The 14,450-nt window shown below is 30.7% G+C and overlaps 1 protein-coding gene across 1 annotated transcript; it reads left to right on the top strand.

Moving 5' to 3' along the window:
- Positions 1 to 4,404: 4,404 nt before the first annotated feature.
- Positions 4,405 to 14,079, top strand: LOC129322809 (long-chain-alcohol oxidase FAO4A-like). Its single transcript, XM_054969214.1, is given in 4 exon segments — positions 4,405 to 4,931; positions 5,638 to 5,907; positions 12,039 to 13,578; positions 13,581 to 14,079. Coding segments are annotated over 4 exon segments (2,493 nt in total). The 5' UTR covers positions 4,405 to 4,571; the 3' UTR covers positions 13,904 to 14,079.
- Positions 14,080 to 14,450: the final 371 nt, after the last annotated feature.

Raw genomic sequence — 14,450 nt, 5'->3', positions numbered from 1 at the left:
TTTAATAATTTAGTATCATTAATTTAATTAATGATATTCTTAATTGTCATTCTTCCTAAATTAAATTAGTTTGTTTTTAATTTGAAGGGCAATAGATTATTGGGTGCCGCAAATATTGTTTAGCAAGGCCAATGGGAATCGGAGTGATAATGAAAGGGGAACCTGCCGGGAATTAAATGGTGGTAGATGAGTGAGTGTACAGTTATTCGTTAATCGTAATACATTTATTTCATATCTCTTTTCCTCTCTCTAATTCGTTACACACTCGCTAAGCGCATACGTACGTGCGACATGCGACTACTTTTTTGCTAGTTTAATTTAAAGTCACTCCATCTCTTGACTACTGCTCCACAATACAATAAAAGGTACTATTCTCATTTAATTTATATTAAAATAAAATTTAAAACTTGACTCTGTCTTAAAATTTTATAAATTATTAATTTTATTTCTATTAAATTTATATACTTTAATAACATACTTTTCTAAGTGAAAGCCATCCTGTCCCTTCTTTAATTTCCCTCACAGTTCGGGTAAGCCATACTGTCCCTTCTTTAATTTCCCTCACAATTCGGGTGTGTTATTGAAGTATTTATATAGAATATTTAATAAAAAAAATAGTATTTTGAATGCTCTTACTCTTTATCGACAGAGATAACCGACAGGGGAAAAAAATTCCATTGAAGTTTGAAAATGACAATCATTTTTTTTTTTGGGACAAACATTGTGAGAATGGAGAGAGTAATTATTACCCTTATGCATGAAGATTATTAAGTAGCCTGAATAAAGATCAATTATTATCATAAATTCTCTGTATTTTGTGTATTTGGCTTTCTATAAGAAAAATTGGTTCATACTTTTCTTCCTTCTAAAATTCTAAAGCACTACTTAATGATACTCCCTCTAGTCCTATTTCTATAGGGTAGAAAGAAAATATTTTTTTAAATTTTATTTATAAGTTATCTCATCAAATTTTTATGACAAATTTCCCTCTATTAAATGTTGAAAAGAAAAAATATATTGTTAAAGTAATAAGTTTAAAGGTTTTTCTTGATTCTAGTAAAACATGTTAGAAATGACTTATAAATAAAATAAAAAAATCTTATTAATTACACTCCTAATTAAGAGTATTTTTGGAGAAAAAATCTCATTAATTGCATCTTGAAAGACTCAAAATATCTTAATATATTTTTTAACATCTTACGTAAGAAAACGAGAAAATTAGCTTTATGGCCTCAAAAAATATAACTCCCATAAATTATGGATGAGGTTTTTGAATATTTTAGAATATGGCCCATTCATAGCAATTAGATGAGTTTTTTTTATTTTTTATCCTTAGAATAAATTTATTATTAAAACAAAATATATCTTATTTAACTAATTTTTAAATGATTGAATCTTTTATTTTTATTATCAAAAATCGTATTGTGCATGCTTGCTCTCTGATTTATCATCTTTGAATATTTTTTTATCAGATTTTTTGATCTGATTTTTTTGGATTACCATATTCATTTCTTGTACAGTGCTTTCTTTTATCAGAATTTTTGATCTAATTTGCCTAGATCACCATCTTTATCGCAAAGCTTTTCCTCTCTCTTCCTCTCTGTTTTTCCTAAATATTACACAGAAGACATTAGGCATTAGAGAGAAAACTCCATTACTGATCTGCGATACTACATCGTTGACATACAACTGTATTTTAATAATAAATAAATTGATAAGTTTTTGCTAATATAGCTTATATATCAGTGATATATAATAGTATATCATTAATATACTATCGTAGATCAACATAATCAGACGATCAAACATAAACTTATTTATAATTGATATACAGTCGTATATCAATGATGTAGTATCACAGATCAGTAATACAAAAAATACATAATTATTTGCCCAAAATAGATCAAACATAATCCACAAAAAATTTTAAACTCTTAGCTTATCACAGAGAATCAAATACCTAAACTAGTAAAATTATAAATTATAAATTTGTAGCTTCATTTCCCCATCAGCGTGCTCTATTCTGTTAATTACCATCAATGTATCTAACCTCACACATGTCTCTCACCATCGTGACTGTGGCTCACTCACATTACTTTGCTATCTTATGTTCGTCTCTCTCGCATTGAGTTTCATCTTCTCTCTCGCATTTGTATCTCTCATTCCGAAGATTTCTTGCATTTTGAATCTTCTGATATTTGAAAAGGCAGATATTAAAAAGGGTAGTTTTGTAAATTAATTACAATCTAAAAATTAAAAAGGCTATTTTTGAAATTTAAAAAAGGATAGGCTATTTCTTTTACTTGGTTTTATAATACGGGCTATATGTGCAAAAGCCTCTGAGAAAAAATGTCTTATATTTTTAACTGATGGGAGTAAATAAAATTATATAAATTAATTAATATTCTAAAGCAACAATTATTTTGAAATGAGGTAGTGATCATCTTTTTTTATTTATGGGATTTCAACTCTCTTATCACCATTTAAACTCTACTCTGTATTTATCACCTAAATTTCTAAATTATTCTTAGGTGGCTGTGAATGCAATTTTAATAGAGTACTTTTATTCATTTTCTAGCTTTTTTTTATAACATTTATATATAATTTTTATACCAAGGCTATGTATTTCTTGAACTACTAGACGATTCAGGCCGGCTTCAAAGGAGAAAACTACCAACTATGTTTTTAAAATGTGCTTTTAAGACATCACTATCATCTGTTCATTCTAACATTTTTGACGTTTCAATACAATAATTACATTAAAGGGAGGGTCATCATTTTATTGAGTTACTAGTCATACAAATACACTTGCTAGGGATTCATCATTTGGTGTACTTAATTTGTGCATTTCAAACCCTACTATAATGCATGGGTCATGGAGTGCATTTTACATCTGTTGAAGATAATTAATTGGAGTACCGTAATATTTCTATTATTTAAGTCAGAAAATAGTGTGACGTAAAGTAGTTTATCTACACGAGATAATTGTTTATCTAAAAAGCACATGAAGTTGAAATAGCACTTGTTTCTTCCAGTCCTATGTATAAGATAGAAATAAAATTTTTTTTATCATATTTAGAAGTCATGTTCTTAAATTTTCATTACAATTTTTTTTCAATTATTCCGATTAAATATGTGAGAAAAAAACATATGTTTTAAATAGATATATCCATTGTTGTCAAATTCTCGAGCTAATTTTTTGAGTTTATCATTACTACTTTTTTAGTTATAAAATCGTTCAACTCATCCATAAACTTGAATTAGATGTAAACTTAGTTAAACTCACAAATTAAGTCTTTGAGTTTATTATTTTTTACATTTCTAGCTTATAAATATTGTGTCAAATTATTTATAAATGTAGATGCAAACTTGGTTATGATCACTAGTAAACTCATCAATATTTTGCCAAGTTGAGTAAGTTAGGTATGTATTGTGTAGAACTCAATTCATAAAAGCGGTAAAAAATTCAAAGAAAAATAAAATTCAAAAAGCAAAAACTAACATTATTAATTTAATTTCAATGATTTATATTTAAAATATATTTTAATATTTTAATTATTTAATCATATACTTTTAATAATGGATATTTATTAATAAAAATAAATTCTTAGAGGATGTAATTGATAAATTTTTCTAATGATGTAATTAATAATGTTTTCTAATTGGAAGATGTTATTAAATAAGAGTAAATAAATAAAAGAGTGTGCAATTTTTAAAAAATTAATTAATTCATTAGAAGGAGCCAATATAATTTAATTAAAAGTGTCTTGAATGGGGAGGGAAAGGGAGTCAATATAGGAATATAGGAATATAGGATCACATGGAGTAATTGTTTATTCTAAAAAAGAAAAATTGAAATATATAAGAAACCATAACGACTGAGAAACAACCTGTGTCTGGTCAAAAAAAAGAAAAACAAACTGTATGTATTTATTTACCTCGAAGATATGAGTTGGTTATAAAAAGATATATGATATCTCACCAACCATAGATATTTACTCCACAAATTTCCGGACACAAAAAATCGTATCTGCAAGTAGCAATGAATACGATACATTACACGTACACTACGTCACTAGTTAGCAGGCTTTAAACTATATATGATTCAGCCGCGCGCACTTGATAAAATTTTAAATCCAATCATTTATTTGTTATTAAAACGTACCCCAATCACGATGGATTCATATAAAACATGCACAGTACACAATTTTTCCTCTCTCGTGTTAATCTCGACAATGTACTAAAAATACTTTGCCAGCACCCTCCAGTCTCTCTCACACACACAGTAATAGCACCCATATAATATAATGATCATTTAATAATTCTTGACCCTTGCTTGAAAGCTAGAAGTTTTAACTTTGATTTGATAGTATTTATGTGATGCCTATTTCTCTTGATCAGCCTTGGCTTGAACTTAAGCTTCAGATTAATAAGCCCTCTTGTCTCTTCCCAAACCCCAAGGAAAAATCTCTCTCTCTCTCTCTCTCACAGGGGTGACACGTTATATAAACCCAGAGGGTTTCTCTGGTTCTGCACTGTGTGATATAGACAGAGAGAAAAAGAAGAAGATCATGATGATGAAGGAGGAGGGTGAGGAGGAGATCATGATGATAGGAGGAGGAAGCAAGAATACAAGCTTCAGGAAGGGAAGCTTCAGGTTGGGATCAGTGACTTGTAAGGACCAAACTGTGATACGGCTCGGAAATATTGACACTCACAGACTTCTTCTTTCTGGAGAGAGGGAGAGTCATCCTCACCTTCGAACCCTTCCTACCAACTCTCTCTCCTCCGGGCAGATGAAAACCCTAACTGCTTTCTGTGACGCCATCTTACCTTCCATAAACGATGTCGTCTTCCCCCTCGATCCCTCCCACGACCCCCTCGCCACCTTCTTCCGTACCTCCGCTTCCATGGCTGGAACTCACCTCCGTGTACGTACACCGCCTTTACATTATACACTCTGCCCTTTTAATCTTCACTTTTTTACTCGTTTTAGCTCATCACTTTAATTTGTTATAATATTTACTGTTTATATATATATGGTATATGTTCATGCTTTCTTGGATCTTATATTTTTTTTTCTAATTATAATATATATATTCGTTACCTAGCACCCATGTTTGATTGTAGTTTGTCACTTTTTTGTATTTAGGAAGACAAAAGAGATCGAGTTTCAGTATTTTACAGTCACGTCTCAATAACATCTTTGAGAGGGGAAAAAACGGCTGATTTTTTTTTTCTTTCAATTTCTCAAGTTGTTGAAAAGTCAAGTGAGAGTTGATATATGATTAGAATTTAGAAGAATTAGGAAAATTCCACGTGGGATAGGGTCATGATAAGAAATAACAGGCACATAATATTTGGGGAAAAAAGCGAAGATAAATAATATGAAAATTGGCATAGCATTAAAAATCAAGTCAATCTTCGGTAAATCATTAGATAATGAGAAATTTGACCGCCAGTTTAATAAAATGTTTTGTTCACGAACAGGTTTGATCATAATTTGATCACTTGAATTTAATTATTAAATTCTTGAACGTATAGATGAATGAGGAGTTTAGATTTTAATTATGACTTGTAAATAGATAGAGATCGAGATGAAGGGGGTGAATAAGTGGAAGTGTTGTGAATGTGCAGGTCGGGGGAATAATGAGTGAGAAACTGAAGCACCCAAACACGGAGTTGTTGAAGTTGGTGCTTGGGCTCATGTCAACTTGGGTCGGCACATTGATACTGTGTGGCCTACCCAGCGTCTCTCTCCGCTTCCCTTTCTTCCACGCCGCGCCTCGCCTCCCTCTTCATAAACGACACCGTATCCTCGACTCCTGGTTCTCCAGTTACTTCCGTCACCTCCGCATGCTCGCCCGTACCCTCAAGGTCCTCACTCTCCTAACTTTCTTCACTCAGGTACGTCCCATTTAATTATTTTTATAACAGTACTTTTTCTGAAATATCATATTTAAAAATCTGTGTGCTGTGAGTGATGTACGTGTATGCCTACATATACATATATATATATATATATATTGGGCCCTCGTCATTAGATCTGGGAAATTAATAGTAAATTTAAATTGGATGATTAAAAATGGATATGAGATGAGATCTCGTGTGATATTTAACAAAGGAAACGATACACAAGGGAGAATTCAATATAATTGCTGTTACTAATGCGAAAGCGATGATGAACGTTTTGTCATTTTCATTCACCAATATAATACATACCCCTCGTTTGTTATAATAATAAGCAGAGAATAGAAAACTAAATACTAAATACTGAATAAAATATGTCGGCACTGTGTTAAAAAAAAAATTGCCACGTCCGTGCATGCCAGCGAATTCGTCTATCCTTTCCCTTTACAATTTTTACATACTAGTCTATTATATTTATTAGGTAAAATATTTTAATTTTATAATTCCTGGCAAACAACTTAACAGGATGGGTATATATTTTCTTACCGCTATTAAATACTCCCTCCATGTTTTATTTATAGAAAAACTATTTCTTTTAACTTTTTTTAAATAAATAAAATTACATTTTTCAATAAGTATTTATTGTAAAGTTTTTAAATCACCCCTCATAATTTAATAAAAAATAATTAATAAAGAGTATTGTAATTTTTTTTTTATTTTTAAATATAATATAATTAATATAGTTAATTGATTTTTTTTAAAATTATGTAATACAAATTTTTTTTTTCAAATAAAATTGGAGGGGGTATGTAATTTAAGCTGTGAAAATTAAGTGCTTTAGACATGAGGGTGGATTAATAAAAAGACTTTTTTTATTTATTAAAAGTTGGTGAGAAATAGTTCGGTGAGTGAGGTTAGAAGTGGGCGGGGCAGAGTCCACCAAATTCCGAGGTGTGAGATGCCTTCTTTTATGGCACCCCTGCCCTACCAGGGACGCAAGTGAGAAAAACTTTTAATCAATTTTGAGTCACAATATAAATTATTATTATTATTATTTAATTTATATTTTTTTAAAAAAATTTAAAATCTTAATTTTTTAAAAAATTTATGTTTTTAATCATACTTTTAAATATAATAAATATAATATTTAACTTATTTAAAACACTCTCATTAATTAATCAATAAAAATAAAATATAATTGAAAAAATATATACTCACACCTATCTATTATCCTACATCTTGAACTAAACAAAACTTATAGAAAATAATTTATATTATGATTTGGAGGGAGTATAGTTCAATTCTGAGATAAATCAATTCTTATTCTCTTAAATTTATCTAAGTTATTGATTTGGCTCCTTAAATTTAATTGTTCTTATTTAATCCCTTATAATTCGTGAAAATAACTTAGCAATATGCCCTTGACGTTTGAAGAGGAAATAATAATGCCATTAAACTCTGATCACATGGAAAACAAAATCATGAGATGATAGCCATATATATTAATGGAAACAAAAAGCACTGTGCTAGCATGGATAGGAATAAAGAAAATTTAAAACACAAAAAACAAAATGCTGTGTATCCTTCATCATTCTGACATGGTACATGGAGAACAACTCAAGAAGAGGAATATGAAATGAAAAATACCTCATTTGGGTCGATAAGACATGAAAAAATTATCATCTGAACAGATTTTAATGATGTCATCTTTTTAAAAAAATATCAAGGACTATTTAATTATTTTCATGAAATGCATGGGGATAGATTGATAAAAAATAAATTTATAAAGGATAAATTTGATAGAGAAACTGATAATAAAATTTCTTTGAATTATTTCTTAAAAGGTCATAATTTTTTTTAAGTCTTTAAAATTTTTTTATCATTAAAAAATTAATATAAATGATCAAGTTACTCTTAATTTAAATATTAATTATTATTCACAATTTTTGTTTTAAGATTCACAATTTTTTTTCTTAAAATTGCAATAATTCAACAGCAATATTCACAAATTCATATTTAAAATCTTGATATTCATCAAGTGTTGTAAATATCAATTATAATTCACAAATTTTGTTCTAAAAATTACAAGTTTTTTTTAAAATTGATATTTAAATTAAGACTAATTTGATCATTTATATTAATTCCTCAATAACAAAAAAATTTATAAAAATTTTAAAAAAATTATGTCATTTTAAGGGATTAAAATGTCATATATATAATTTAAAAAAATTTTATTATCATTTTTTAATTTGATAATTACTCCTTTAATTTTTTATATAAAATTGGTATCTGTCGCATTAATTACGGTAGGGTATGATTAATGTACTTATTCATTTATATCTTTTTAAAAAAAATACTTATTTAATTGGATTCCGAGTTATTGCACGCAGTTAATACATGAAATGTCTAAATTAAAGCTGGCCAATGATCACGATAGTTGATATGACATGCACTAAATGGCACGTGAAATAGTGTTATGAGATCAAGTATCAAAAAGTCACAATGGCATATAAGCAAGGACATAATCCATATCAAATTATAAGCCAACGTTAAAGAAGTTTTTTATCTTAAAATATAAGATAATTAAAAAATTATTAATGATACTTTTATAATATTTCTTTTCAAATAGAGAAAGAATTAAAATGATATTATAATGTACTCTTTTCATCCTCCTTATAGGTCTTCCAACATGTTTTATTAAAATCAAGAAAAATTTTAAAATTTATTAATTTTGTGTGAAATTTTAATAAGCTATCAACTTTACATTTATTAAATATATATATATATACACACACATTAATAATATATTTTTTTCTAACATTTAATAGAAAATTAGGAAGTTTTATTGAAGTGATTTATAAATATGATAAAAAAAATCTTTTCCCTATGATTTATAAAAATGACCAGGGGAAATAATGATCAAATATGTAGGAGCATTTTTTAAATTTTATAGTTTTGTTTTAAAAAAAATACTCCCTCTATTTCTATCCGTAAGAGAAAAAATTGTATCACACAGTTTAAAAAAATCAGTTAACTATATTAATTATGTTGAAAAATAAAAGAATTTGACTAACATACCTTTTGTTAATTGTATTGATTTTTATGATTATGAATGATAAAATTATAAATGATTATTTAGCAATTTTGCAATAAATACTTATTAAAAAATATTATTTTACTTATATAAAAAATTAAGCTAAAAATGATAGTTTTTTTTTATAAATAAAAATGGAGGCAATAAATTTGTATAGTGTCATTATTGTATTTTATTGATATATATGATTTTATTTTAAATTATCGAGTAATTTGGGATGGAATGAGTTTTATATATATATATATATATATATTCAAAATTGTAAATGCTAGAATTAACGAATTATGTTGAATTTTGCGTGACTGTTCATGCTTGGATGTGGAGGCTGGATTACTCTCTCCGTTTTTGAATATGAGAGAATTTCAGCAAACGCAGACAATTTAAAAAAAAAGTTGATTAATGATCATAATAATTATGTTTGAATTTCAAATGTTTGGAGTAAAATGCTCTTTTAATTAATATTTACTTTTTCATCTAATTTAATTATATTATCCATTTATGAGAAATAATTTGGAAAAGTATAGTTAATGCTTCTTGAAATTTATAATATTGCTTATAATAAAAAACATAAGATATATTGGCCTACTGGCAAAAAAAAAAATATCTTGTACACAAAAAATTTGAACCAAATTTTTAGAAATTTTGAAATTTAATCGATTTATATTGATATACAATAATTTATTATTAATATATGATAATATATTTGAATAAATATAATAAATTAATTCTAATATAAAACATAATAAATATTAGATTTTTTATTTAATTTGATTCTATAATATAACGTTATATTTTCAAAAATCCCAAAAGCATAAAGTAATTTATTTTATATTTAAAAACGGAGTCAACTGGTCCAAAATATATTTTTTTTAAAGTATCTCATAAATATCAATGCCAGCCAGACCAAGGACCAACAGGCCCAAAATAAATTTATTTTTAAAGTATCCCAAAAGCACACAGAAATCATCATCGTCACTGCATAAATATAAATGCCAGCACACCAAGGACCAACTGAGCCAAAATATATTTATTTTTTAAGTATCTCATGTTGCACATAAATTTTTATATTCACAACTAGTAAGCAGTGCAGGTCCTGGTAAAAGAGCTTTTATCCATTTTGGTCACCTAAACATGAAATTTTGAATTTGAGCTGAGTGAATATGAGAAATATTATTAGGAAAATTATGTTCAACTGAGTCTAACAATACTTAAATGTAGTGGAATCAGATTGCCATATAATTTTTTCTTTTAAATTGACTGACCACTTAAATTGAAAAAACGTGGGGGCAATTTGTGATCCTTTTGAGCAGAGTTGGTAGTTCAGGTAAATTAAGTTTATTCGAATCGAACTTAAAGTATCATACTTATTTAAAAAATATTCATACAGTTGAGTTCAATTCTAACTTTTTTGATTAGGTTCAGACTAGTCCATTAGACTTGTCAAAATTATTAACTCTATGTACATATAAAGGAAGAAGTTTCAAAGGTTGGCTCGTGTCAGGTTAAAATTATTCAAATTAAATTTAAAATATCATATTCTACTAAAAAAAACTCAGATGACTAAACTTAACTTTAATTTTTTTAAATGAGTTTGAGTTAACCTATTATGTTTGACTCAAATCACGGACTTCACGTTACCGTTCGTGAGCCCGTGTGTTTATTTAATAATGTTGTGTCACCTCGAGGGGAGGTACAATACGATACAGCCATCCAGTGTGCACGCAGCCCAGAGATAGTGGTCCCTACTCAATTTGGTAACTTTTCGACCAGAAAAAAAGAAAAAAATATCCTTCCGTCACTAGATACTAAGATAGAGTCTTTTTTTTTTTTTTAAAAAAAGCATTTGCCCTCTTTTTTTTTTTTAATAATAGCTTACTCGAAATTTTATGATGTTTTATAAGATATTTTCACATGCATCCCTGTTTAATTTTTTTTATCATACCTAATAAATAACTTTTTACTTCATAAAATACTTAATTAGGAGTTTTTTTTTTGAAAAATATATTTAGACACAACTAAGTTTCTCAGCCTCTTTAATTTTAACAATTGAGCATTATATCTAGGGTGTGAAAGAGTAACAATAATGACTTTTACTTATACATACATCCTCCTACTGTTCTATTTATAAAGTGGATGAATAATTTTTTTGTTCTATTTATAAAATATTTTATTTTTTTTAAAAATTTTTTTACCTTGATGAAAAATATATTATTAAAGCATATATATTTAATAAGAATAAAATTAAAAATGATTAAACTTTTAAAAAGCCTACAATTTCCTCCTACAGTGTGCTACATACAAACACAATATCTTATTGTATTTCCTTTACAAGAAATATTTAAATTCCCAACAGTTATTCAGTGAAAGCCACCCATGCTCATATCTCACCAAACTCTTGTCAACTTAAAAAAAAAAAAAAAAAGAGCCCCCCGAAAAGATTATCGTTCAGTGACAGTGGGCCTTTGCTTTTTGTTGACTTCTCTGGGTGGGGTTGGGTAGGAGATAGACTGTCATGTGGGAATTCACACGAATCAGGCCGAGTGGATTAAGTTTCAGCCCAATATAAGCCAGACCCACGCAAGCCCATTTGTAGCTAAACTGACCAACGGTATCACTGGATCAAACATTTCAATACAGGAATGCTGAAAAAAAAGAATAGCAGGATTGTTTTTTATAGTTTAATGACGTCATTTTATTATTTTTTTAAAATATAGGTCGTTTGGGTTGAGTTCGGTTTATGCACAGTGGAATTACAAACCCAAACTTTGATCTATGCTGTGTCATGGGCTTTGTATTACCTGGCCCAATAACCATGCCATTAAAACAGTTCAGGAAAAACCAAATACTGTCAATCTTGCACGACATTTTAGATTATCTTGGACTTGATTTGTAGATAAGTCATATTGGTGGCACTAACTTTCTATTATCAATTTATAAGTGTGTGCGCGCGCGCGCGCGCTTTTTTTTTTTTTTCCCTGGTTTATTGGAAAATTGGAGCCTTGAACTCATGTAAGGACCATTCAATTTTCACCAGCTAGATGAAGCAGGAGAAAACCTTGCATGGAAAGCAATAGGATACACTGGACCCGACCCGGAATTCAAAGCCCAGTTGAAGAACCATTTCCTGCACGGAACATCATCGGAACCCGAAGGCCAAGACCCGAAACGAGGAGATCATGGCGAGGAAGACGATGCTGAAAAGGTTGTGGGACCACTATACAAGGGTCTTGTCCACATGAACTGCCCACGAGACATCACCATTGATGCTCTGCGACGTCGAGGATTCCCCGTCTCCGTCTTTCGCCGGAAAAACAAAGCCCCAACCTCATCATCTCCTTCCTTAGTCATCCAATGCGATGCAGTGGTCGTCGGTTCCGGCTCGGGAGGCGGTGTAATCGCCGGGGTTCTAGCAAAAGCTGGCTATAAAGTTCTGGTCTTGGAGAAAGGAAGCTATGCCGCAAGAAACAATCTCAATCTTCTTGAAGGACCGAGCATGGATCAAATGTATCTTTCTCATGGCTTGATTGCTACCGATGATATGGGCATGTTCATACTAGCGGGATCAACTGTTGGCGGAGGATCTGCAATTAACTGGTCGGCTTGTATCAAAACTCCGAGACATGTTTGCAAGGAATGGAGCCGACAACACAGGCTAGAACTTTTCGAAAGTAAATTATACAGAGAAGCCTTGGATGTTGTATCAGAGAAGATGGGAGTTCAATCTGAAATCACAGAAGAAGGTTTCAACAATGCTGTTCTAAGACGAGGTTGTCAAGAAATGGGTTACCCGGTGAGCACCATCCCTCGGAATTCTCCACCTGATCATTACTGTGGCTGGTGTGGTATGGGCTGTAAGGATGGGAAAAAGAAAGGCACATCAGAAACATGGCTGGTGGATTTAGTTAAATCTGGTAATGGAGCTATTCTTCCGAGCTGCACGGCGATTAAAGTGGTCCACAAGAAACAAAAAGGCAAAGATCGAAGAATAGCACAAGGAGTACTGTTTGAGTATGAATACAGAGGAGTTAAGGATATCTGTATGGTTGAATCCAAGGTTACTGTTGTGGCGTGTGGAGCTATCTGTACTCCAGAATTGCTCAAAAAAAGCGGCTTGAAAAACAAGAACATAGGAAGACACTTGCATCTTCATCCAGTAACAATGGCTTGGGGATACTTCCCAGACACACCCTCTTGTGATTCTGATGAGGTGTGGCCTGAACAACATAAGAAGAGCTATGAAGGAGGGATCATGACAGCAATGTCAACTGTAGTTGCAGATTTTGAGAAATCTGGATATGGTGCTGTGATACAAACACCAGCATTGCATCCTGGTGTGTTCTCTCTTCTAATGCCTTGGGTTTCTGGGACCAACATAAAGGAAAGAATGCGCAGGTTTTCGCGAACAGCGCATGTATTCGCGTTGGCCAGAGATCAAGGATCAGGGACTGTGAGGTCTGAGAGCAACATCAGTTACAAGATGAAAGACATTGATGAGAAGAATCTGCAGAAAGGGATTGAGAAGGTGCTGAGGATTCTTGCAGCAGCTGGGGCCGAGGAAATTGGGACACATAACGATAAGGAAGGAGCTTGAATGTGAAGAAGGTGAACTATCACGAGTTGGAGAAGTTTGTGAAGGAAGAGAGTTCAAGACCAATGAGAGATCTTTCAACCCCATTATGCTCAGCACATCAGATGGGGAGCTGCCGGATGGGCGCGAATCCCAAGGAATCCGCGGTGGACCAGATGGGAGAAACATGGGAGGTGGAGGGACTTTATGTGGCAGATTCAAGTGTGTTCCCAACAGCTTTGGGCGTGAATCCAATGGTCACTGTTCAGGCTATTGCTTATTGCACTGCACAATCTGTGCTTGAAGTTCTTAGAAGGAAGAAATCTAGGTGAGGAGAACAAAACAAAATATCATCTTCTTGTGAGTTGTAATGCTGTAGCTCATTGGTACTGAGTCCATTGAGCAGGAAAAGAACAATGTCCCAATAAAATTGTTTCAGATAAACAGAATGATCATCCTAATTGATGTGATGACTTCTAATGAAATGTCAGATTGATATTTGGCACAACCTGAGTACATCCAAACACTTTATGATTTGGAGAATCATGATATTTTCAAACGACATTGGATGTGTTTTGGTTCCCACATCGAACTATACGGGAAAACTACAATTCACTTGTCATATCATTTCCAGAGAAGCATGATTTTCTATTTAAAGCTTCTCGTTTAAAACATAAAATCCATGTATTCAACTGCTTGATCTCTAAGATAGAGTTATAATCATCAGAAAATATGTAAACATTTTTCATAAACTTACTGTAAAGTTCTCAATCCTCAAGTCAAGGAAAGGAAAATACTTATAATAAGGACACAATTTCCAAAGTTGACCCAAAGCCTCTAGTCATGTCTTGAAACCCAGAATTGCAGTAGTAGAATGCA

This window comes from Prosopis cineraria, unplaced genomic scaffold, assembly GCF_029017545.1.
Source record: "Prosopis cineraria cultivar Desert tree isolate PC_DT_omini unplaced genomic scaffold, ASM2901754v1 PC10, whole genome shotgun sequence".
NCBI lineage: Eukaryota > Viridiplantae > Streptophyta > Magnoliopsida > Fabales > Fabaceae > Prosopis > Prosopis cineraria.
The sequence above is the reverse complement of the archived record's forward strand: the minus strand, read 5'-3'. Positions and strand labels throughout refer to the sequence as shown.